A 23,794-nucleotide genomic window follows, 5' to 3' on the forward strand; every position below is an offset into this window, starting at 1 on the left:
GCGGCGGCGCCCAGGCCCTGGGGCGGAGGCCGAGCGAGCGCCGCCGGCAGACGGACACCGGCCCCCGGGGATCAGGCGCGCGCGGCGCGGCGCAGGGACCGGCGTGAGGATCCGGGTTCGAGCCCCCGGCTCCCCACCTGCAGGGGAGTCGCTTCCCAGGCGGTGAAGCAGGTCTGCAGGTGTCTGTCTGTCTCTCCCCCTCGCTGTGTTTCTCGCTGTTCTATCCTACACGACGACATCGATAACAACAAAACAAGGGCAACAAAAGGGGAAATAAATAGGAAAAGCATCGACCCCCAATAAAGGAACCACAATCACAAAGATGGCTTCGCGGGGCACACGCCCACTGCCTGAGAGAGAAGCCAGCGGAGCGCGGACTCCGGCGCCAAGCCCGAGCGCACGCCGGCCGGCAGAGGGCCCCACAGCCCGGCCGCTCTCGCGGGGCGCCCGCCCACTCCGACTGCACTTCCGGCGACTCCGGTCGCTTTTCTGACGTCAGAAGCGGAGCTAGGGCGGCCCCGCCCTCTGGACCCCGCCCCCTGGTCTCGCCCGCTAGGCCCCGCCCATGGGCCCGCCCGCTAGGCCCCACGCCCTGGTCTCGTCCGCTAGGCCCCGCCTCTGGACCCCGCCCCCTGGACTCGCCCGCTAGGCCACGCCCTCTGAACCCCGCCCCCTGGTCTCGTCCGCTAGGCCCCGCCTCTGAACCCCGCCCCCTGGACTCGCCCGCTAGGCCACGCCCTCTGAACCCCGCCCCCTGGACTCGCCCGCTAGGCCACGCCCTCTGAACCCCGCCCCCTGGACTCGCCCGCTAGGCCACGCCCTCTGAACCCCGCCCCCTGGACTCGCCCGCTAGGCCCCGCCTTTGGACCCCGCCCCCTGGACTCGCCCGCTAGGCCCCGCCTCTGGACCCCGCCCCCTGGTCTCGCCCGCTAGGCCACGCCCTCTGAACCCCGCCCCCTGGACTCGCCCGCTAGGCCACGCCCTCTGAACCCCGCCCCCTGGACTCGCCCGCTAGGCCCCGCCTCTGGACCCCGCCCCCTGGTCTCGCCCGCTAGGCCCCGCCCATGGGCCCGCCCGCTAGGCCCCACGCCCTGGTCTCGTCCGCTAGGCCCCGCCTCTGGACCCCGCCCCCTGGTCTCGTCCGCTAGGCCACGCCCTCTGAACCCCGCCCCCTGGTCTCGTCCGCTAGGCCCCGCCTCTGGACCCCGCCCCCTGGTCTCGTCCGCTAGGCCCCGCCTCTGAACCCCGCCCCCTGGACTCGCCCGCTAGGCCACGCCCTCTGAACCCCGCCCCCTGGTCTCGTCCGCTAGGCCCCGCCTCTGGACCCCGCCCCCTGGTCTCGTCCGCTAGGCCCCACCCTCTGAACCCCGTCCCCTGGTCTCCTCCGCTAGGCCCCGCCCTCTGGACCCCGCCCCTGGTCTCCTCCGCTAGGCCCCGCCCTCTGGGCCCCGCCCCTGGGCCCGCCCGGTAGGCCCCGCCCCCTGGGCCCAGTCCCCTGGTCTCGTCCGCTAGGCCCCGCCTCTGGACCCCGCCCCCTGGACTCGCCCGCTAGGCCCCGCCTCTGGACCCCGCCCCCTGGACTCGCCCGCTAGGCCCCACCCTCTGAACCCCGTCCCCTGGTCTCCTCCGCTAGGCCCCGCCCTCTGGGCCCCGCTCCTGGGCCCGCCCGGTAGGCCCCGCCCCCTGGGCCCAGTCCCCTGGTCTCGTCCGCTAGGCCCCGCCCCTGGGCCCGCCCGCTAGGCCCGGAGGTGCCGCCCCGCCGCGCTCACGCCAGGGAGGGTGTGGCATGGGGAGGGAGCCGCACTTCCCAGAATTCCCGGCACCAAGCCGCGCAGAAGGGCCGGTGCGCAGGCGCTGGAGTCCCAGCTGGAGCCCCGCGGCGGCGGCCTGAATCCCGGCGGTTCGGGTGGGACCGGCAGCGTGGGGCTGAGCTGGGCCATGGAGAGAAGCGGAGACCAGAGCTGAGGGTGGGGAAGCAGTTGTTGTTAATACAGATATGTATTGTTTATTTTAGATTTTTTTATATTTCTTTCTTTTTGTTGCCCTTGTTTTATTGTTGTAGTCATTGTTGTTGTTATTATTGTTGTCATCGTTGTTGGATAGGACGGAGAGAAATGGAGAGAGGAGAGAAAGACAGACACCTGCAGACCTGCTTCACCGCCTGTGAAGTGACTCCCCTGCAGGTGGGGAGCCGGGGGCTCGAACCGGGATCCTCATGCTGGTCCCTGCGCTTTGCGCCACCTGCGCTTAACCCTCTGCGCCACCGCCCGACCCCCTGTTTGTTCCACTTTTTTTCCCCACACAGGTCCCACCCCCAGATCTCCGTATCCCCTCCCCTCCCCTGACAGCTTCCTAGTCTCTGTCCCTCTGGGAGCATGGAGCCAGGGTCACTGGATGCAGAAGGCGGGGCGTCTGGCCTCTAGTCCTTCCCCGCTGAACATGGGCGCTGGCAGGTGGACCCACACCCCCAGCCTGCCTCTCTCTGGCCCTCGTGGGGAAGCTTGACGGGTGCTGTGGTGTCTCTCGTCTATCTCTGTCTCTCAGCCTCTATACAGAAAAGAAAAAAGAAATCATCAGAGCAGAGGAATTTTGAAGGCATGAAACCCCAACAAGGCCAGGCATATACAAACAAACACAACGGTCAAAGAATAAGACACACACAAAAAACCTTAGACCCCCTTCCCTGTAAATTTTTATCCTGGTTGTTAAATTCCGCTGAAGATAATTCAAAACTGTACCGCCCCTTTGGAACTCCTTCAAGCTTTCAGAACTCAGTGTGGGGCCCGGGCAGTAGCGCCGCGGGTTAAGCGCGCAGGGACCGGCGTGAGGGTCCCGGTTCAGCCGGCTCCCCACCTGCAGCGGGGTCGCTTCACAGGCGGTGAAGCAGGTCGGCAGGTGCTTTCTCTCTCCCTCTTTCTTCCTCTCCTCTCTTGATTTCTGTCTTATCCAACAGCAATGACAGTAACAATAAATACAACAAGGGCAACAAAAATAAAAAATAAAAAAATGCCCTCCAGAGGCAGTGGATTCGAAGTGCAGGTATTATTGAGTCCCAAAACAACCCTAGTGGCAAAAAAAAAAAAAAAAAATTTAGTGTGTGCACTCCAAAAAAATTGCTTTAGGAATTTACATACAATGAAAGTATAAATACATTATATTGCTATCTTTCATTCAAATTTGGCAACTCCTTTCAAACAAAAACATACAAAATTTTTTTGATATTATTTTCCCTTTTGTGGCCCTTGTTTTTTTATTGTTGTTGTAGTTGTTATTGATGTCGTTGTTGTTGGATAGGACAGAGAGAAATGAAGAGAGGAGAGGAGGGGAAGACAGGGGGAGAGAAAGACAGACACCTACAAACCTGCTTCACCACCTGTGAAGTGACTCCCCTGCAGGTGGGGAGCTGGGGGCTCGAACCGGGATCCTTCAGCTGGTCCTTGTGCTTGCACCACATGCACTTAACCTGCTGCGCTACCTCCTGACTCCCCAAAATATTTTTTTAATATTTATTTTCCCTTTTTGTTGCCCTTGTTATTCATTGTTGTTGTAGTTATTATTGTTGTTGATGTCATCGTTGTTGGATAGGACAGAGAGCATTGGAGAGAGGAGGAGAGAAAGACAGACACCTGCAGACCTGCTTCACCGCCTGTGAAGCGACTCCCCTGCAGATGGGGAGCCGGGGGCTCCAACCGGCATCTTTACACCGGTCCTTGCGCTTTGCGCCACCTGCGCTTAACCCACTGCACTACCGCCCGACTCCCCACAAAATATATTTTTTAAATCATCAAAATTAAATCTGGCTTTGTGAGTTTTTCCAAACATTTACTTGACACCTTGCAAGACTCCATCATAACTTCTTGTGGCACATTTTAATTGTCTAAAATCTAACAATAGAGATAAATAACTTAACATTCTATAATCTGCTATAAGCAATCACGCACTTTGGGGGAGTAGAATCTTAACAAATATAACAACTAGTAAGTACAAACATAAAAGCAGTTGTTGCCCGTTGTTAAAATAACACAAATAAGAGCTTTCACTGGGAGAGAATAAATATAGCTAATCAACACTACTGTGAGGTTCACAAATCTCTAACTTCCAGGCATCTTGGAAAAGTGGAGACTCCAACTCTCTTTTGTATATGGAAGGAGTTATTCGCAATAAAGAGCAAACACCAAGGCCAACGCCACGTAACTTTCCGTTTCATGTTTAGCTGCAACCCAGCTGTCCCACGCAACATCCCAGATCCATCTGCTGGCAATCTAGGGGAGAGATTTTTTAAAAGACTGACTTTAGATTGAACATATTAAGTAGTAGTTTTTAAATCTATACAAGCCTGTTTTTTAAAAAGTTACAGGAGTCAGGCGGTAGCGCAGCAGGTTAAGTGCAGGTGGCACAAAGTGCAAGGACCAGTATAAGGATCCTGTTTCAAGCCCCTGACTCCCCACCTACAGGGGAGTCGCTTCACAAGCGGTGAAACAGGTCTGCAGGTGTCTGTCTTTCTCTCCCCCTCTGTCTTCCCTCCTCTCCATTTTGCTCTGTTCTATCCAACAACGATGACATCAGTAACAACAATAACTACAACAATAAAAAAAACAAGGGCAACAAAAGGGAAAATATTTAAAAGAAAATAAAAATTAAAAAAAGTTGCATGGGTGTCTTAGAAAGCTATCTTTGGGGGGCTAGGGGGTGGTACACCTGGTGAAGTGCATATGTTAGCAAGGACCCAAGGACCCCTCTGCCTCACTTATACAGTGACCTGATTACATGATCTGATTTCAGTCAACTTTTTCTGGATCTAAAATGTATAAGGATTCTTTAGAGGGGACCAGGTGGTGACATGCCTGTTTGGGTGCCCATGTCACAATGTGCAAGGTTCCAGGTTCAAGCCCCGGGTCCCCACCTGCAGAGGAGCAGCCTTATAAATGGTGAAGCCGTGCTGCTGGTGTCTCTCTTTCTTCCTATCTCTCCCTTCCATCTCAGTTTCTCTCTGTTTCTATCCAATAAATCAATACATTAATTTTTTTAAGTTAAAAATTCTAGGGGGCCGAGCAGTGGCACGCCAGGTTAAGTACACATATCACCATGTGGAGGTTCCCGGGTCTGAGCCCCCACTCCCCACCTGCTGGAGGTCTTCCATGAGCAGTGAAGCAGATCTGTAGGTGTCTGTCTTTCTTTTTCCCTCTCTATTCCCCAGCCCCTCTCAATTTTTCTTTTTGTCCTGTCAAATAAAAAAGAGGAAAAAATGGCCATCAGGAGCAGTGGGTTCATAATGCTAGCACAGAGCCCCAGTCATAACCCTGGTGGCAAAAAAAAAGTTACAAAATCTTGAGAGACTTCTCCCATCAAAAGGTTGAGTCAAAAAAATTAGATATGGGGCCAGGTGGTGGCGCACCTGGTTGAGCACACACATTACAGGGCACAAGGATTCGGGTTCAAACCCCTGGTCCCCACCTGCAGGGGGAAAGCTTTGCAAGTGGTGAAGCAGGACTGTAGGTCTCTAGGTCTCTCTCTCCTCCCCTCCCAATTTTTCTGTCTCTATCCAGTAATAAATAAATACATGTTTTAAATTCTTATATAGTTGGGTTAAGTTTTTTAAATTAGGACAGAAAGAAATTGAGAGGAGGTGGAGATAGGGAGAGAGAGAGAGGCCTGCAGGTAGGGAGTAGGGGCTTGAACCCAGGTCCTTGCAATTGGTACTATGTGCGCTTAACCACGTGTGCCACTACCAGACCCACTTAAGTTTGTTTTTCTACCCTACCTATGAGTCAGCCTTGGACTGCTTTGAGCACTGGGATGTGGTTTGCAGCTTGGCTCGTGTGCAGAACCAGATGCCCTGAAGACAGTCAGCAGCCACAATTCAGCGTGAGCATACGCAGGCTCGGACCCCCAGGCACACCAGTGAGTACACAGGAACGCCGAGAGGTGGATCCAGGCAGGGGGCCCCAGTAGAGTAGCCAGCACCGGCTGCTGAAAGCTCCAACACGCTGCGCAGGCAGACTGCCCGAAACCAGTGCTCCTCTCTGACCAAATGCCGCAGCCCTGCCTCGGGCCTTTGAGCTCGCGCTCTCCTTTGGAACTGCCTTCACAACTGGTTCTTTCTTGAAGCAGACATCAAAGGACCTTCTTTGCCTCCAAACAGTCCCAGTAGCTGTTTCGTCACTGGGCCATCACCTTTAGAATTGCTGTGGTCTGTGGACGTTCTCTGTTGCCTAAGTCTGCAGGTCGTGGTGGCAGGTCTCTCCTCTCTGGGAGACGGAGAAGACCCTCGGTCTTACTGTGTGCTGCCTGTCTTGTTAGGGACAGTTCTGAGAGACAGGCGGCCCAGGTAGCCTGGACACAGCCACTTTGTTGTGCGTCACCACTTTTTCCCATCCCGGTGGGGAAGAACTTAAAGGCAGCGCTGCGCAAGTAGTGGGATGGATATTCCCAATGTGCAAAGGAAGCACCTTTAATCGCACTTGGGAAATAGTAACCCCAGAGGAAAGACAGGTGGTCTCAGAGGACCCATGGGAAGTTGGCCTCAAATTTGAGAGATTGAAGGGATTTGAGAGGAGGGACGCATGCATAGGCCGGTCTCTTCATGACCCTCCTAGATTCTACCCAAGAACTTTTTTTGCACCTTAATGTTGTTTCTGCACAAGTTCTACTCTCACATCTTTGTAATAAAAAAAAGTTTCTGTTTTGTTTTTGTTTTAATCACAGCATCACTTGGAATTCTTTCCAAGACCTTGCCCGTGACCAGACTCTCCCAGGAGTCACCTGGCAGTCCTGGGACTTTCCACGGACCAACTGTTTTCCCCACAGCACCCCTATAGTCCTCTTCCTGTCTTTGCCCCACCCAGCCTTCCACATGTGGCTCCCTCCTCCACGAAGTCTCGTGGGGGTTGACTGCAGCCAGCTCCCAGGGACTCTCACAGCCCAGCAGTCTCTTACGTTCAGCAGCCTTTCTGTTTGGGGTAACCCCCGGCCGGCCGTTTGGTCATACTGTGTGCTACCTCTTCTTTCTCTTTTTTATTATTGGCGAATTCATGTTTTACATTCAACAGTAAGTACAATAGTCTGTACATGCATAACATTCCCCAGTTTCCCATATAACAATACAACCGCCACTAGGTCCTCTGAATCCTTCTTGGACCTGTATTCTCCCCACCCACCCACACCAGAGTCTTTTACTTTGGTGCGATATGCCAATTCCAGTTCAGGTTCTACTTGTGTTTTCTTTTCTGATCTTGTTTTTCAACTTCGGCCTCAGAGTGAGATCATCCCATATTCATCCTTCTGTTTCTGACTTATTTCACTTAACACGAATTTTTCAAGGTCCATCCAAGATCGGCTGAAAACGGTGAAGTCACCATTTTTTACAGCTGAGTAGTATTCCACTGTGTATATATACCACAACTTGCTCAGCCACTCATCTGTTGTTGGACACCTAGGTTGCTTCCAGGTTTTGGCTATTACAAATTGTGCTGCCAAGAACATATGTGCACACAGATCTTTTTGGATGGATGTGTTGGGTTCCTTAGGATATATCCCCAGGAGGGGAATTGCAGGGTCATAGGGTAGGTCCATTTCTAGCCTTCTGAGAGTTCTCTAGACTGTTCTCCACAGAGGTTGGACCCATTGACATTCCCACCAGCAGTGCAGGAGGGTTCCTTTGACCCCACACCCTCTCCAGCATTTGCTGCTGTTACCTTTTCTGATGTATGACATTCTCACAGGAGTGAAGTGATATCTCATTGTTGTCTTGATTTGCATTTCTCTGACAATCAGAGACTTGGAGCATTTTTTCATGTGTTTCTCGGCCTTCTGGTTCTCTTCTGTGGTGAATATTCTGTCCAAGTCCTCCCCCCATTTTTGGATGGGGTTATTTGTTGTCTTGTTGTTGAGTTCTCTTTCTCTTTTCTTTCATTCTCTCTTTCTTTGATAGCCCTAGGCGGCACGCGACGGCAGGCACGCTACCCAGGTGAGCTCCTCCACCTGCCGGCTACCTTTCGTTTTCCTCAGCTCCCAGCTGTGTGTGGCCCGCTTGCTTGCTCCACAAGAGTGCAACCTCCCTGAGAATCATGAGCCGCGCGTCGTAGCTCTTCACGTTTTCCTAGGGCCCCAAACCCATCAGGACTGAAACAGAGCGGCCAAGTACTTTACCAAATAGCATTAAATTATCAAAATTGGCAGAATCAAGGAACAGGATGGCTACACACTTTAATAAATTATTCATGGAATATCGCATTTCACGGGCCGGGTGGTGACACACCTGGTTGAGTGCATATGTTATAATGCGCAAGAACTTAGGTTCGAGCCCCCCGGTCCCCACCTGCAGGGGGAAAGCTTTGCAAGTGGTGAAGCAGGGCTGCAGGTGTCTCTCTGTCTCTCTCCCTCTCTACCACCCCCTTCCCTCTTCATTTCTGGAGGTCTCTATCCAATAAAGATTTAAAAAAAAAATTTTAACTTTAAAAAAAGAAAGTTGCATTTCTAGGTCAGTTTTTTTTTAAGATATTTATTTATTTATTCCCTTTTGTTGCCCTTGTTTTATTGTTGTAGTTATTATTGTTGTTGTTACTGATGTCGTTGTTGTTGCATAGGACAGAGAAAAATGGTGAGAAGAGGGGAAGACAGAGAGGGGGAGAGAAAGACAGACACCTGCAGACCTGCTTCACTGCCTGTGAAGCGACTCTCCTGCAGGTGGGGAGCCGGGGGCTCGAACCGGGATCCTTACACCAGTCTTTGTGCTTTTAACCCGCTGCGCTACTGCCCGACTCCCTCTAGGTCAGTACTTTGAAAATAATTCACAATGAAAAAATACATTTAACAAAGTCACCCTCATCCAAGATCCCTCAGAACCTCACGGTGCCCTGAAAACATCATAATGAACGTCATGTTAGGGATGAGAGAATTTATGTTTCTGATTGCTAGATGCTGGATGGATCGGTGAATACTTACATTTATTGCTTGACCAGTCTTTTGAATAAATAATACTTTTATAATGAACTTATAACGGTGGTACCCAAATTCTTTGACAGCTGACAATATACGGTCTGCTAATTCAAGTGACAAGTAGGAGAAGATTCTATCATCATATTTGACATCTTTAAGACTTTGCTTTAAAAAAATCAAGAAAAAACATTTTAATTTTCAAACCAAGTATTTTCTAAATAAAAATTAAACAAAAAACATGTGTCTAATACACATAACTTTTGGGGGGGAAATGCACATATCCTTAACCAAACAGTATTAAGTAAATAATTTAAGTACAGTTAAATACAAGTTGTTGTATTTTAGTGCAATTCACACAATTTATTTCAATAACAATTTTGAAGAAAATTTGGGATTTGTCTTTATGTTCAATTATTCTTCCTTATCCCCTCAAACAGTAAAATTTTATCCTTTTTTGCCTCCAGGGTTATAGCTGGGGGTTGGTGCCTGCACTATGAATCAACTGCTCCAGGCGACCATCTTTCCCATTTTGTTGCCATTATTATTGTTGTCACTGCTGCTGTTGTTGGACAGGACAGAGAGAAGTCAAGAGAGGAAGGGAGATGGGGAGAGAAAGACACCTGCAGACCTCTTTCACTGCCTCGAAGCGACCCCCTGCAGGTGGGGAGCCAGGGGTTCCAACCAGGATCCTTACACTGGTCTTTGCGCTTCACGCCATGTGTGCTTAACCCATTACACTACCACCTGGGCCCAGGAAATATGTTTTTAAATGTTTTTTTATTTACTATTGGATACAGACAGAAAAATTGAGAGGGGAGGGGAAGATAGGAAGAGAGAGACACCTGCAGCTCTACGTCACCACTTGTGAAGCTTTCCTGCTGCAAGTGGAGACCAGGGGCTTGAACCCAGGTTCTTGTGCACTGTAATGTATGTGCTTAACCAGGGGTGCCACCGCCTGGCCCCAGGAAATACTTTTTATTTTTTGTATTTATTTATTCCCTTTTGTTGACCTTATTGTTTTATTGTTGTAATTATTACTGATGTTGTTGTTGGATAAGACAGAGAGAAATGGAGAGGGGAGGGGAAGACAGAGAGGGGGAGAGAGAAAGACAGACATATGTGATCCAGGAGGTGGTGCAATGATAAAGCTTTGGACTCTCAGGCATAAGGTACCGAGTTCGATCCCTGGCAGCACATGTGCCAGAGTGATGTCTGGTTCTTTCTCTCTCCTTCTATCTTTCTCATAAATAAAATCTTTTTTAAAAAAAAAGAAGAAGAAAGAAAGAAAGAAAGACACCTGCAGACCTGCTTCACTGCTTGTGAAGCAACTTCCCTGCAGGTGGGGAGCCAAGGGCTCAAAGCGGGATTCCTTAATGCCAGTCGTTACGCTTTGCACCACATGTGCTTAACCCACTGCGCTACCGCCCAACTCCCCAGGAAATACTTTTAATATTTATTTATTCACTTTTGTTGCCCTTGTTTTCTTGTTGTCATTATTGATGTCATCGTTGTTGGACAGGACAGAGAGATATGGAGAGAGGAGGGGAAGAGAAAGATACCTGCGGACCTGCTTCTCCACCTGTGAAGCAACTCCCCTGCAGGTGGGGAGCCCGGGGCTCGAACCGGGATCCTTCCGCCGGTCCTTGCGCTTTGTGCCACATGCGCTTAACCTGCTGTGCGACCACCCGGCTCCCTGGAAATACTTTTTAATGTATATGTTCACTACATTTCTGATTTGGGTTCCTGAAGCAAGTGTCATTTGAACCCAGGGTTTGAGCTTTGTTATTTATGCCTTCCTCAGTCTTCTGGAATGAAGTCCACCTCTCTCTAACCTCCCCAGGGTCTTCCTGCTGTGTTCTGCAGCCTCCGGGGCAATGCCAGGAAGTCCAAGGCTCTCCTCCTTTTGCTGATGGAGGAATGGCTGGCTGTGCTTGGGTGCTGGGGGTCATGTCAGCGCCACACTGTCCTACCAACACCAGAACCAGACTGGCATTTTCACAAGGGCAGATAGCACAGGACGTTGACAAACTGCCTTGACCCAGTGATAAATTAGCTCTGGAGTCTAGGGATGGAGAATGAACTTCTACCAGCTGTGGGTGGATCTTAGTAGAACTTGGCAGTCCTGGAGAGCTCAGAGTCAGCCAAGACAGAGCAGTTGGACCGTGAAGAGGCCCTGCCGACTGCCCAAAGTCCCCGTGGTGCCGTCCCCACCAAAGTCTACACAACAAAGAAACGTCTGACCAGGCCCACTGTCCACAGAGACATCCTACAGCACCTGGTCCCTGGGGACTGGGAGGCGGCACACCTGGTTGAGCTCACAGGTCACCAAGTTTATGGATCTGAGTTCAAGCCCGGGTCCCCCACCTGCAAGGGGAAGCTTCAGGAACGGTGCAGCAGTGCTGCAGACCTCTACTGGGCTGCATCTGACCAGAGAATGGCTCCCTGAGCACATACAGTGCACCCACCTCAGCTCCACGTAGCCTGTCAGACGGCAGAGAGACATGGTGCTGCTCAGAACACAGGAGTGGTTACAGGTGCGGCTGGGCAAGGTGGAGCCGGGGCCTGGGTTTTAAAAGCTAGAGTGTGTGTGTGCTCTCCCTGCCCAGGGATCATCATGTCAGCATTCACTCGGCTCTTTTTCTTTACTCTTTCTCTCTCTGTCTCTCTCTCATGCCCTAACACATGAATGTCCTCAGCGTTCCCGAATAAGAGTTTAAGGCGCCTGAATGATCATGCCCAAGTCGTTGAGATAATGCGGGACGCCCCCCCAAACAAGATGAGCAGTTTTTGAATAATGATTGTGCTCTCTCTAGGGCATGCGATGGGCTTTTTGCAATGAAAACTGTTGGTCTGCTTCTAAATTCTGCTTATAAGACCTTCTGCTTTAATCATCACATTAGGTTCGCTTGTATTACTTACGATGTGGTCTATTTACATCATCACTGTTTTACCTGGGTCCCGCCCTGCCTGCAGGGTACTGGTTTCATCCCCACTGGGTAGATGGAAGCTTTCTACGTTCTGCTCCCGCTCTTTTTTTGCTCCGCCCCCTCTCCTAGTCATTTCCTTTCCCCTTGCCACTTCCGGTGAAGAGATGCATGAAAAACGATGTCTCGGATTAATAAACGAGATGCCGCTTCCCAGCTCAGCCATGAGTCCCTGGTCGTCTCTCTCCCCCCGTGAAGCTAGTCCGGCCCGGCAGAAACCCACCTGGGGAAGGCACAGAGCTGACCCCTTTGCAGCGCAACAGGACTAGTTCTTGCTTCTAAGGCTGTGCAAATAAATCCCCTGTTCAGCGTCTTTCATCACAGTCCACATGGCTGAACATGTGGACTCTGCAAAGGAAAGACCTGGGGCTGGCTGGTAGCGGAGCGGGTTAATGCAGGTGGCGCGAAGGGCAAGGACTGGAGTAAGGATCCCGGTTCGAGCCCCCGGCTCGCCACCTGCAGGGGAGTCGCTTCACAGGCAGTGAAGCAGGTCTGCAGGTGTCTATCTTCCTCTCCCCCTCTGTTTTCCCCTCCTCTCTCGATTTCTCTCTGTCCTATCCAACAATAACAACAACAACATCAATAATAACTATAACAAGGGCAACAAACGGGGAAAAAAAAAGAACGAGGCTCCAGGAGCAGTGGATTCGTAGTGCAGGCACCGAGCCCCAGTGATAACCCTGGAGGCAAAACAAAGGGAAGGTCTGGCCTTCAGTCTGGATTGTGGTTTTCTTCCAGAATATGTCTGGTTTCTGGATCTAAGCTGGGTCTAGACGTGCGCCTTGATCTTTGTGGTCCTGCAACACTCCTTCATTCTTCTGACTGCCTCTTCTGAACAGACCCAGGCTTTATCTACCTGAGAGCTCTTTTTAAATACGTGAAGAGGCAACCTGAGGTGGCTCAGAGGGTGGACTGCATTCCTTGGAACCTCAGGGATAAATACTTATCGCATAATTAAGAGTTGAATGAAATAACAGGATCTTTAAGTCTTGGTATCAGTGTGAAGATTATTGGCTATGACTACAAATCATCTTGTTCAGAGATAAATGCTACAGAAACCAACCATAGTCACTATATTACCACATATCTGAAGATAGTTTAGCCACTGTTCATAGTTAAGATATAGTTATCAGGAGTCGGGAGGTAGCGCAGTGGGTTAAGCGCAAGTGGCGCAAAGTGCAAGGACCTGCGTAAGGATCCCGGTTCAAGCCCCCAGCTCCCCACCTACAGGGGAGTCGCTTCACAGGTGGTGAAGCAGGTCTGCAGGTGTCTTTCTCTCCCCCTGTCTTCCCCCCCCTCCATTTCTCTCTGTCCTATCCAGCAACGCTGACAACAATAATAACTACAATAATAAAACAACTAGGGCAACAAAAGGGAATAAATAAATATTTTTTAAAAAGATATAGTTATCAGGAGTTGGGCGACAGCGCAGCAGGTTAAGCGCAAGGACCGGCCCAAGGATCCCAGTTCAAAGCACCCCCCCCCCCCCGGCTCCACACCTGCAAGAAGCAGATCTGGTGAAGCAGATCTGCAGGTGTCTGTCTTTCTCTCCCCCTCTCTGTCTTCCCCTCCTCTCTCCATTTCTCTTTGTCCTATCCAACAACATCAATAATAACAACAATAGCTACAACAATAAAACAACAAGGGAATAAATTTAAAAGGGAATAAATTTAAAAAAAGATATAGTTATCACAGATCCTTTTTTTTTTTTTTTGCTCCCAGTGTTATGACTGGGGCACTATGAATCCACTGCTCGCAGCCACTTTTTTTCCATTTTTATTAGACAGGACAGAGAAATTGAGAGAGGAAGGGAGATAGAGGGAGAGAGACAGAGAGACACCAGCAGCCCTGCTTTACCACTTATGAAGTGACACCCTGCAGGTGGGAAGCCGGGGGCTCGAACCTGGATCCCTGTGCAGGTCCTTGCGCTCTGTACTATGTGTACTTAACCCGGTGTGCTACCACCTCCCCATCACACAGCTTTATCGTCTGCCCAACATACCGTTAAAATCTGCTGGACTTTCGTTTCTACTGGATGCGCTTGGAATTTCTTCATTGGCTCCATCCTATATGAATTGGCAAACTTCAGTTTGGCCAGGGCACTCTTCCACTCTTTACCGATATCTGCGATCGAGTCATCAAAGGGAGGCTCTACATACTGGACATCATGGATTGATTCTCTCAGTCTCTCTCTTAAAATCTGTGCATACTGCGAGCAAAACAGAGGGCAGGTCATTGTAGGCATTGTAAAGTGAGATTTCAGGTTTCAGAATCTCATGGCAGGGCTGACATACTTGGAAATTCACTACAGAATCGACTTCCACGGTGGTCACTAGATCTTAGAATCATTCCTGGCCATCAGTTTGGTAAAAATAAGAGACTGACTTCTCCATCTGTACAAATCCATATGCACAGGGGAGGGAAAGTCACGGGGGTTCTCCAGTTCTTTGTGCCCACAGACTCTTAGTGCTCTGACAAACATCTGTCACCAAGTGGCCTGCATTTCTCTGAAAGATGCCTACAAAGTGGTTGCACTTATATGTGCAACACAAAGAATTGAAACAATGAACTCGTGGAAAAAATAGTGAGACTGTCTACATAAGACAGTGAAAACCATCGTGGTCATGGTCTGTGATAAGGGGGTGGGTGGCATAGGACTATGTCCCTATAATATTATTATACTATAAACCACTATTAATTACTAACAGAAACAGATCTAAAAACCCAAAGACACACGCATATGTATCTTATTATACTATAAACCACTATTAATTACTCAGGTCTCTGAAAACCACTATTAATTACTAATAGAAATAAATCTAAAAACCCAAAGACATACGCATATGTATCTTATTATACTATAAACCACTATTAATTACTAATAGAAACAAATCTAAAAACCCAAAGACACACGCATATGTATCTTATTATACTATAAACCACTATTAATTACTAATAGAAACAAATCTAAAAACCCAAAGACATACGCATATGTATCTTATTATACTATAAACCACTATTAATTACTAATAGAAACAAATCTAAAAACCCAAAGACACACGCATATGTATCTTATTATACTATAAACCACTATTAATTACTAATAGAAATAAATCTAAAAACCCAAAGACATACGCATATGTATCTTATTATACTATAAACCACTATTAATTACTAATAGAAACAAATCTAAAAACCCAAAGACACACGCACATGTATCTTCAGAATATTCCTGAAAGCTGAGAAAAACAGAAACAGAGGGCAACTGGGTAGCTGGAGACACACATGTAACAGAAACACTTCAAATTCCTGACTCTGTGTGGATGAAAATATCCTTCACGCACCGGGCATTAGCACACCTAGTTGAGCGCACATGTTACAATGTGCAAGGACCCAGGTTCAAGTCCCTGGTCACCATCTACAGGGGGAAAGCTTCTCGAGTGGTGAAGCAGGGCTGCAGGTGTCTATCTCTCTCCTTCTCTAGCTCCCCCTTCCTCTCAATTCCTGGTTGTCTCTACACAATACATAAATAATAAAGAAAATATTTACTGTCTTTTTACAGCTTTTATTACTTTACTATATATTTATATGTTTTTTATGAAACAGATAGAAGGAGAGGGAGAAAGAACCAGACATCACTCTGGTACATGTGCTGCCAGGGATTGAACTTGGGACCTCACGCTTGAGAGTCCAGTGCTTTATCCACTGTGCCACCTCCCGGGCCACCTCTATGTTTATATTTGAATGAACAATGAAATTATTCTTTAATATTCTTAATAAAATTTTATGGGGGGGTATGAGCCACTCTAGCACATGCAATGCTGGGGATCAAATATGGGACCTCATACTTGAGAATCCCAAGCTTTATCCACTGTACCAACTCTTGGGCCACTTTTCTTTCTAATTATTCGAGAGAAAGAGAATGAATAAGAACCAGAGCATCACTCTATCATAGGTGATGCTGGGAATTGAACTCAGGACCTCATGCTTGCAGGCTCAACACTTGACAACTGGGCTACCACGATGCAATTATTTCAGCAATAAATTCCTTGAGACAGCAAACTTGTTCTGACTTGGTATATATCCTTCGATATTCACTTGGCTCCATTCAGCCTTCTACAAGGGAATATTTAGTTCATGCCTACTGTGATCCAGAGATGTGTTCTGGACTGTTACAGTAGTGGGATGCATTCTTCTAGCCAGAGCTTTACTGTTCACAGCCACACTTCCCCATATAAGGAGCTATCACTGGAGTAGGGAGGAAGTCTGGTAGACAGTAAAAATCACATTGGTAGGGGCTGGGAGGTGGCCCACCTGGTTGAGTGCACACATTGCAATGTCTAAGGACCCAGGTTTAAGCTCCCACTCCCTACTTGCAGGGGGAAAGCTTCACAAGCAATGCTGCAGCTCACTCTCGCACTCTCGCTCGCTCGCTCCCTCTCTCCCTCCCTATCTTCTCCTTCCTTCTCAATTTCTCTGTAAATAAAATATTTTTTTTTTTAAAGAAATCACATAGGTAAACTGATAAGAAGTAAAACTTTTAATCCCCTGAACTTTCCAGAAATACATTGTGAGGGATGCAGATTAAATCATCAAGAAAGGTCCGTCTGAAATAAGGTTCGCAGGGACCTGTGAAAAGAAAGGAGGCCAGGGGGAGGAAAAATCTCAGAGCAAGAGCAAGTGCTCAGCCCATCTGAAGCGCTCTGAGGCAGTTGTAAGGGGATGGTGTTAGGAAGGCCGTCAGGACAGGACTGACTGTGAGACTGAGTAGAATACGGCAGATTAGATCTTGTCCTCAGAGCAGTGGGAATGGATTGCAGAGATTTAAAGGGGGGACAGGTAGTGGCACACGCGGTTGATGGCACAAGTCAACGTGAGCAAGGACCCAGGTTCCAGCTCCCGGTGCCACCTGCAGGAGGGCAGCTTCACAAGCAGTGAAGCAGGGCTGCAGGGGTCTCTCTGTCTTGTATGTCCCTTCCCTCTGAAATAGTTTCCATCCAACAAATGAATAAAGCAAATATAAGCTATATTAAGATTTAAAGGGGAGTGAGGGCTGGGAGACAGCATGATGGTTATGCAGAAGTCTCTCACACACGAGGCCGAGGCCCCCAAACCCCAGGTTCAATCTCCAGACCGCCAGAAACCAAAGCTGAGCAGTGCTCTGGAAAAAAATTAAGAAAACAGCCCAGCCAGTCAAATCAGGAGTTAGTGAAACATTTAACTGAGACAATTAGGATATTCTACTCATTTCCTGACCAATTCCAACAGCCCAGTGGCATTCATCCAAAATTAATTCCGCAACTTTAGAAGTCATGTTTGTATCCTCCAACCCTTTTTCCATTCCCACTTGCTTCTCACTTATGTCGCGGCCTTCTTTTTAGTGACTTGTACTGATACAATCTGAAAAGCTCCCCCAGAGCAGATGTGATACATTAAACCTCAGGATTCAGAGGTTAAATCCTGTGCGGTAACTGCCATTTTGTTGCCTGAACTGAAGTTGTTTTTTTTTTTTTTTTTTTTGCCGCCAGGGTTATCACTGAGGCTTGGTGTCTGCAGCACAAACCCAAGGCCATTTTTTCCATTTTGTTGCTCGTTGCTGTTGCGATTGTCATTGTTGCTGTTGCTGTTGTTGTTGCAAAGGACAGAGAGAAATCACATCCAGCCCTCTGAATTGAAGTTTTTGTTGTTGTTACTTCTCTTATTGCGCGTGAGGTCATACAGCATCGCCTTTCTCCCGTATGTCGCCACTAAGACAGGCCTCGATGACGATGCTCTGCTGTGTCTGTCTGTCCGCATCCCATCTATTAATTCATCCATGACGGGCACGTAGAATTATGTCTGTTGCTTGGTTACCGTGAACAGCGCCGCATGAAGAGAAGTGCACTTACCTCTTTGAATGAGTTTTCGTCTTTCTTTTGGCCTCCAGGGTTATGGCTGGGGGTCGGTGCCTGCACTACGAATCCACTGCTCCTGGAGGCCATTTTTCCCTTTTCTTGCCCTTGTTGTCTATCAGTGTTGTTGTTACTATTATTGTTGTCGTTGGATAGGACAGAAATGGAGAGAGGAGGGGAAGACAAGAAAGGGGGAAAGATAGACACCTGCAGACCTGCTTCACCGCCTGTGAAGCGACTCCCCTGCAGGTGGGGAGCTGAGGCCTCGAACTGGGATCCTGACTCCGGTCCTTGCGCTTTGCGTCACTTGCACTTAATCTGCTGCGCTACTGCTAGGCCCCTGAGTTTTCTTCCTTTTTAAAAAATTTTAAAATTATCTTTATTTATTTATTGGATAAAGATAGCCAGAAATTGAGAGGGAAGGGGGAGACAGAGAGGGCGACAGACAAGAGAGACGTCTGCAACACTGCTTCACCACTTGCAAAGATTTCCCCCTACAGGTGGGGACCGGGGCTCAAACCTGGGTCTTTGTCATTGTAACATGTGCGCTCAACTATGTACCACCACCTGGCCTGAATAAATCTTCATGTTCATGTTTTCATAAGATGTGGAACTGAAATGAGTAAATTTGTCAACTGTTACTTCTTCTAACACACACACACACACACACACACACACACACCCCACCCCGTATTTTGTCTTCTCCATGCTTTGGGACTCCAACTGCAATAAGGTTTTGTCTGAAGTGATTTTTCTCTTCCCTCACTGTCTAGGGATGCCTTTTCCAGATAAGAGAGAGAGACAGAGAGAGAGAAGCCACAGCGAGAGCAGCTTCCTCCAACACGACACGGCGGGGCTCCAACGCGAGAGGGCTGTGTACGAGGCCACGGTGCACACCACCAGGTGAGCTGGCTTGTCGCTGCCCCCACGCACTCACAACTAATGTTTTTGCTACTGTCTCTCAATCTGTTCTCTCCTGCAGCGTGGACTCTGCTGTGGATTCTATACTCACTGCATGTTACATTTCAGCACTGTATTCTCAACTGGTGAATTTGAAAGAATATCCCACCTTTTCTTGATATGCTTGAAGATCGCAGAATGTAGTAATTATGATCTTAAGAACACTCATCTGCCTTGAGAATTACTGTAATGACTTAATACTTTAATGTCCTTTTTTACAGCGTTGCATCATTTGTCATTTTTATTTTTTTACTAGAGCAGTGCTTAGCTCTGGCTGATGGTGGTGTGGGGGGGTTTGAAACTGAGGCCTTGGAACCTCAGGTTTGAGTCTCTTTACATCACTATCATGGTTTTTTTTAAAAAAATTTAAATTTATTTATTGGATAGAGATAGCCAGAAATCAAGAGGAAGTGGGGGTGATAGAGAGGGAGAGAGACAGACACCTGCAGCCCTGCTTCACTACTCGTAAAGCTTTCCCCCTGCAAGTGGGGACCTGGGTCCCTGCACATTGTGACATGTGCACTCAGCCAGGTGTGCCCCCACCCGGCCCCACTATTATGCTATCTACCCCCACTCACTATTATTTTCTAACTGCTACCAGGGTAATTGTTTGAGCTCGGCCTGTACAAGAAGTCCACCATGCCAAGACTATTTCCTCTTTTGCTGACAGAGACTTCGGAGGGGAGATGGACAGGGAGAGACACACATGCGGCACTGCTTTGCGGCTGTGAGTTGCCCCCTGCAGGTGGTGATCGGGAGCTCGAACCCACATCTCTGCATCTGCTGACACGCAGGCTTTACCGGCAGGTCCCAATCTTTGCATGTTTCTGGACCTTTTTCTTACTTCCTGCTTCTTGACAAATCTGGTAAAATGTTGGATTGGAAACAAAACACTGTGAAGTTAACTTTTGCTAATGCTCATGTTTTTATTAATGTTTTACAATACGGTTACTGGTCCGTGTGTAAAATGTCTCCTGCCGAACACTCTCCCAGTCTAAGTCCCCCTCCGCCATCCTGCACCAGGGACCGAACGGCTCCTGCACCCCACCCCCACCCCCATCTTTGACTTCGGTGCGACTAGCACGTTCCTATTTTAAGTATTTTTTCCTTTTGACCAGAGCAGTGCCCACCTCTGGCTTATGGTGGTGCCAGGGTCCTCCAAGCCTCAGGCCTGAGTCTGCCCTGCAGACCACTGAGCCATTTTCTTAGTTGTGAGAGATCACATGGGCAGGTATGTTCACGGCTAGAGTACCACCCAGGTAGTGCCAGAGTCAGCGTGAGACCACCTCCCCCGTTGTACGATGTTTTATATCCTGTGTGCTTTTCTATTCCTATTAAGCATTTTAGTGCTTTCTTCTGGGATGAAGTAAATTTAAATTTCACAAAGCTGCATGTTTGCTTTGACAGGCCAGAGGCAAAGAGCAGGCCTAGTCACTCGCTGCCGAGACATCGCACTTCTTAGCCCAACTGACATAGCTTTCTCTCTTCCTGATGGGAATGGAAACTTCTGCGTGAGCCCAAGTATTTCCCCCTGCTCCTCACAGGAGTTGTCAGCAGGTGCACTAAGCTGGAGCTGCCGCTCTCTGGCTCCACACAGCTCTCTCTAAGACCACACTCAACTCCACACAATCCCAAGTGCTCTCCGGCACGGGAAACCTCTCCAGCTGTGGCCTGGGGCGTCCCAGGCAGTGAGAGGGAACTCCAGCACGCTCCTTTGTGTCTCCTTTCCTCAGGCAGCACAGTCTTCTCGCCAGGCATCCGGCTAGCGGGGGAAGGATTACTTCAAATGTTATATATATTATTTTCAAGTCTCCGGTAGGATCGACTCCATGTTGGCTGCTTGCAGAAGTCTCTCATCTGCTATTCTGATCATCTGTCAGCCTAGTTTACAATCTTTTCAATATGTATTTTTAAATATTTCATTTATTCACGAGAAATGATAGGAAAGAACCAGCCATCACTCTGGTACGTGCTGCCAGGGATTGAACTCAGGACCTCATTCATGCTTCAGAATCCAGTGCCTTATCCACTGCGCCGCCTCCGGGACCACCCGAGTTTACATTTTCACCGGGCAAGGAGGAGCAGGACTAGGTCCCTCCACCTCACACATTTTTGTCTATCAGACGTGCGAGTCTACAGTAACCGCTGCGCCCTCCCCACACAGGACACAGGCACATGCATGGAGGCTTCACCTACAGGGGTTCTCTTAGGGGGCGGGGCCTGCACGGTCGTGGAAAATCCTGAAATCCTGAGATTCTGGGGGTCGGGTGGTGGCTCATCTGGTAGGAAGCACAGGTTACCAGCACAGGGACCAGGGTTCAGGTCCCCGTCCCCACTTGAGGGGGTGGGGAGGTGGGGGAGCTTCATTAGCCATGAGGCAGGGCTGCAGGTCTCTCCTGCTCCCTGTCACCCCTTCTGGAGAATAAGACAGCCCGAAACGGTGGGGACACAGCCCTGGTGATAACCTTGGTGGCAAAAAATGAAGTCTAGCCTACTACTCGTTCTCACTAGGTCTTCCTTACATCCCACCTCTCTGAAAAGAGAGAGGGAGGGAGGGAGGGAGGAGAGAGAGACCCTGCACAGGAGCTTTCTTCAGTGTGCTGAAGGCCAGGCCCCAAGCTGGGTCATGCACAGGGCAGAGCAGTGAAGCAGCCCGGGGTGATCTCCCTGCAGCCCCGGAGCGATCTCACTGCAGCCCCGGAGGGGTCTCCCTGCAGCCCCGGAGCGGTCTCCCTGCAGCCCCGGAGGGGTCTCCCTGCAGCCCCGGAGGGGTCTCCCTGCAGCCCCGGAGGGGTCTCCCTGCAGCCCCGGAGGGGTCTCCCTGCAGCCCCGGAGGGATCTCCCTGCAGCCCCGGAGGGAGCTCCCTGCAGCCCCGGAGGGGTCTCCCTGCAGCCCCGGAGGGGTCTCCCTGCAGCCCCGGAGGGAGCTCCCTGCAGCCCCGGAGGGGTCTCCCTGCAGCCCCGGAGGGAGCTCCCTGCAGCCCTGCCTTTACCGTGGGAGACTCTAGACCCACTTCTGAAAATGAGGAGGATTTAAGTAGCACCGACTCACCCACCAAAGGGAAAGCCAGGGGCGCAGGTGGTGCAGCTGGCTACTGCAAGGGCCCGGGTTCCAGCCTCTGGCCTCCGCCCGCACAGAGGGAAGCTTCACAAGCAGCAAAGCAGGGCTGCAGGGGTCTCTCTCTCGATTTCTCTCTTGGAGGGCAGCTCAGGGAGAGCAGCACCCTCCCCTGCTCCCTGCCCCCCTCCCCTCCCCCTGCAGCAGCCAGGTCAGGCCCAGGTCAGGCCCAGAAGCCCAGTGTGTCTGCACGTCCTGCCCCGGCTCCCTCCCTCCCTGACTGCAAAGGCCACAACCTGCAGATGGAGGCAGAGGGGACCCTGGAGACAGAGGCTGAAGCTCATCCCTGAGGGTCCTGCCTTCCCCAGAAGGGACCAGAGAGCTGGGGACCAGGGGCTGGGGTCTCTCTCTCTCCATCTCCTGAGGGTCCTGCCTCCCCAGAAGGGACCAGAGAGCTGGGGACCAGGGGCTGGGGTCTCTCTCTCCATCCCCTGAGGGTCCTGCCTCCCCAGAAGGGACCAGAGAGCTGGGGACCAGGGGCTGGGGTCTCTCTCTCTCTCTCCATCCCCTGAGGGTCCTGCCTCCCCTGAAGGGACCAGAGAGCTGGGGGACCAGGGGCTGGGGTCTCTCTCTCTCTCTCTCTCCATCCCCTGAGGGTCCTGCCTTCCCCAGAAGGGACCAGAGAGCTGGGAGACCAGGGGCTGGGATCTCTCTCTCTCTGTCTCCATCCCCTGAGGGTCCTGCCTCCCCTGAAGGGACCAGAGAGCTGGGGGACCAGGGGCTGGGGTGTCTCTCTCTCTCTCTCCCTCCCTCCCTCCCAGGATCCTGCCTTCCCCAGAAGGGACCAGAGAGCTGGGGGACCAGGGGCTGGGGTCTCTCTCTCTCCATCTCCTGAGGGTCCTGCCTTCCCTGAAGGGACCAGAGAGCTGAGGGACCAGGGGCTGGGGTCTCTCTCTCTCTCCATCCCCTGAGGGTCCTGCCTCCCCAGAAGGGACCAGAGAGCTGGGGACCAGGGGCTGGGGTCTCTCTCTCTCCATCTCCTGAGGGTCCTGCCTTCCCTGAAGGGACCAGAGAGCTGAGAGACCAGGGGCTGGGGTCTCTCTCTCTCTCCATCCCCTGAGGGTCCTGCCTTCCCTGAAGGGACCAGAGAGCTGGGGGACCAGGGGCTGGGGTCTCTCTCTCTCTCTCTCTCTCCATCCCAAGGGCCCTTCCTTCCCTAGGCGGAGGAGTAGACAGCATCATGGTTATGCAAACAGACTGTCATGCCTGAGGCTCCCAAGCCCCAGGTTCAATCCCCCCGCACCCCCGTAAGCCAGAGCTGAGCTGAGCGGGGTCTGGTAAACAAAACAAGTAAACAAACAACCAGGAAGGCCTAGAAGCAAGTTGGGAGACCAGGGGCTGGGGTCTCTCCCTCTCTCTGTCCGAGGGTCCCGCCTTCCCCAGAGAGGACCAGAGGGCTGGAGACCCGGGCTGGGGCCTCTCTCTCCCTCTCCCGGCTCGCATTTCTTCTCCGCCCTTCCTCCCGGCGGCGGGGGGCGGCGGGGGCGGCGGCGGGACCCGCGTCTGCGCCGCACGGACCCGGACGAGCACAGTCCCGCTGCCGAGGCCCCACGGGGGCTCCGGGGCCGAGTTCTCGCGAGAAGCGCGGCGGGGGACCCCGCGGACGCCGCCGGACAGCGCCCCCCGTCTCCGGGCCGCATCCCCGTCCGGGGACGAGCTCCGAGGGCGGGCGCAGCGCAGGGCAGCGGGCGGGCCCGGGTTCGAGTCCCGCCGCCCGCTGCGGACCCCGGGACTCTGGGCCGCCCGCACTCACGGACTCCTTCTCGAACATGCTGGGCCTGCGCTCCCGCTTGGGCGTGCCGGGCGGCTGGCTACCGCCCCCACCGCCCCCGCCGCCGGTACCGGGGGCACCGCCCCCTCCGCGGCCGCGCCTCTCCATCGCACCGCCCACTGACCCGCCCCGA

At 51.1% G+C, this 23,794-nt stretch overlaps 1 protein-coding gene across 2 annotated transcripts; it reads right to left on the reverse strand.

Annotated features, from left to right (window-relative positions):
* Positions 1-3,850: 3,850 nt before the first annotated feature.
* DYNLT2 (dynein light chain Tctex-type 2) lies at positions 3,851-23,775 on the reverse strand. 2 transcript variants are annotated; one of them, XM_060205218.1, is made up of 4 exons: positions 23,644-23,775; positions 13,924-14,130; positions 8,944-9,102; positions 3,851-4,262 (listed from the first exon to the last, which is right to left on the reverse strand). In XM_060205218.1, exons 1-4 carry the CDS (start codon positions 23,767-23,769, stop codon positions 4,152-4,154), a joined length of 603 nt encoding a protein of 200 aa, XP_060061201.1. In that variant the 5' UTR covers positions 23,770-23,775; the 3' UTR covers positions 3,851-4,151. The 2 variants fall into 2 exon arrangements, with proteins under 2 accessions (XP_060061201.1, XP_060061202.1); XM_060205219.1 differs by lacking the exon at positions 8,944-9,102.
* Positions 23,776-23,794: the final 19 nt, after the last annotated feature.

This window comes from Erinaceus europaeus, chromosome 13 (genome assembly GCF_950295315.1).
Source record: "Erinaceus europaeus chromosome 13, mEriEur2.1, whole genome shotgun sequence".
Taxonomy (NCBI): Eukaryota; Metazoa; Chordata; class Mammalia; order Eulipotyphla; family Erinaceidae; genus Erinaceus; species Erinaceus europaeus.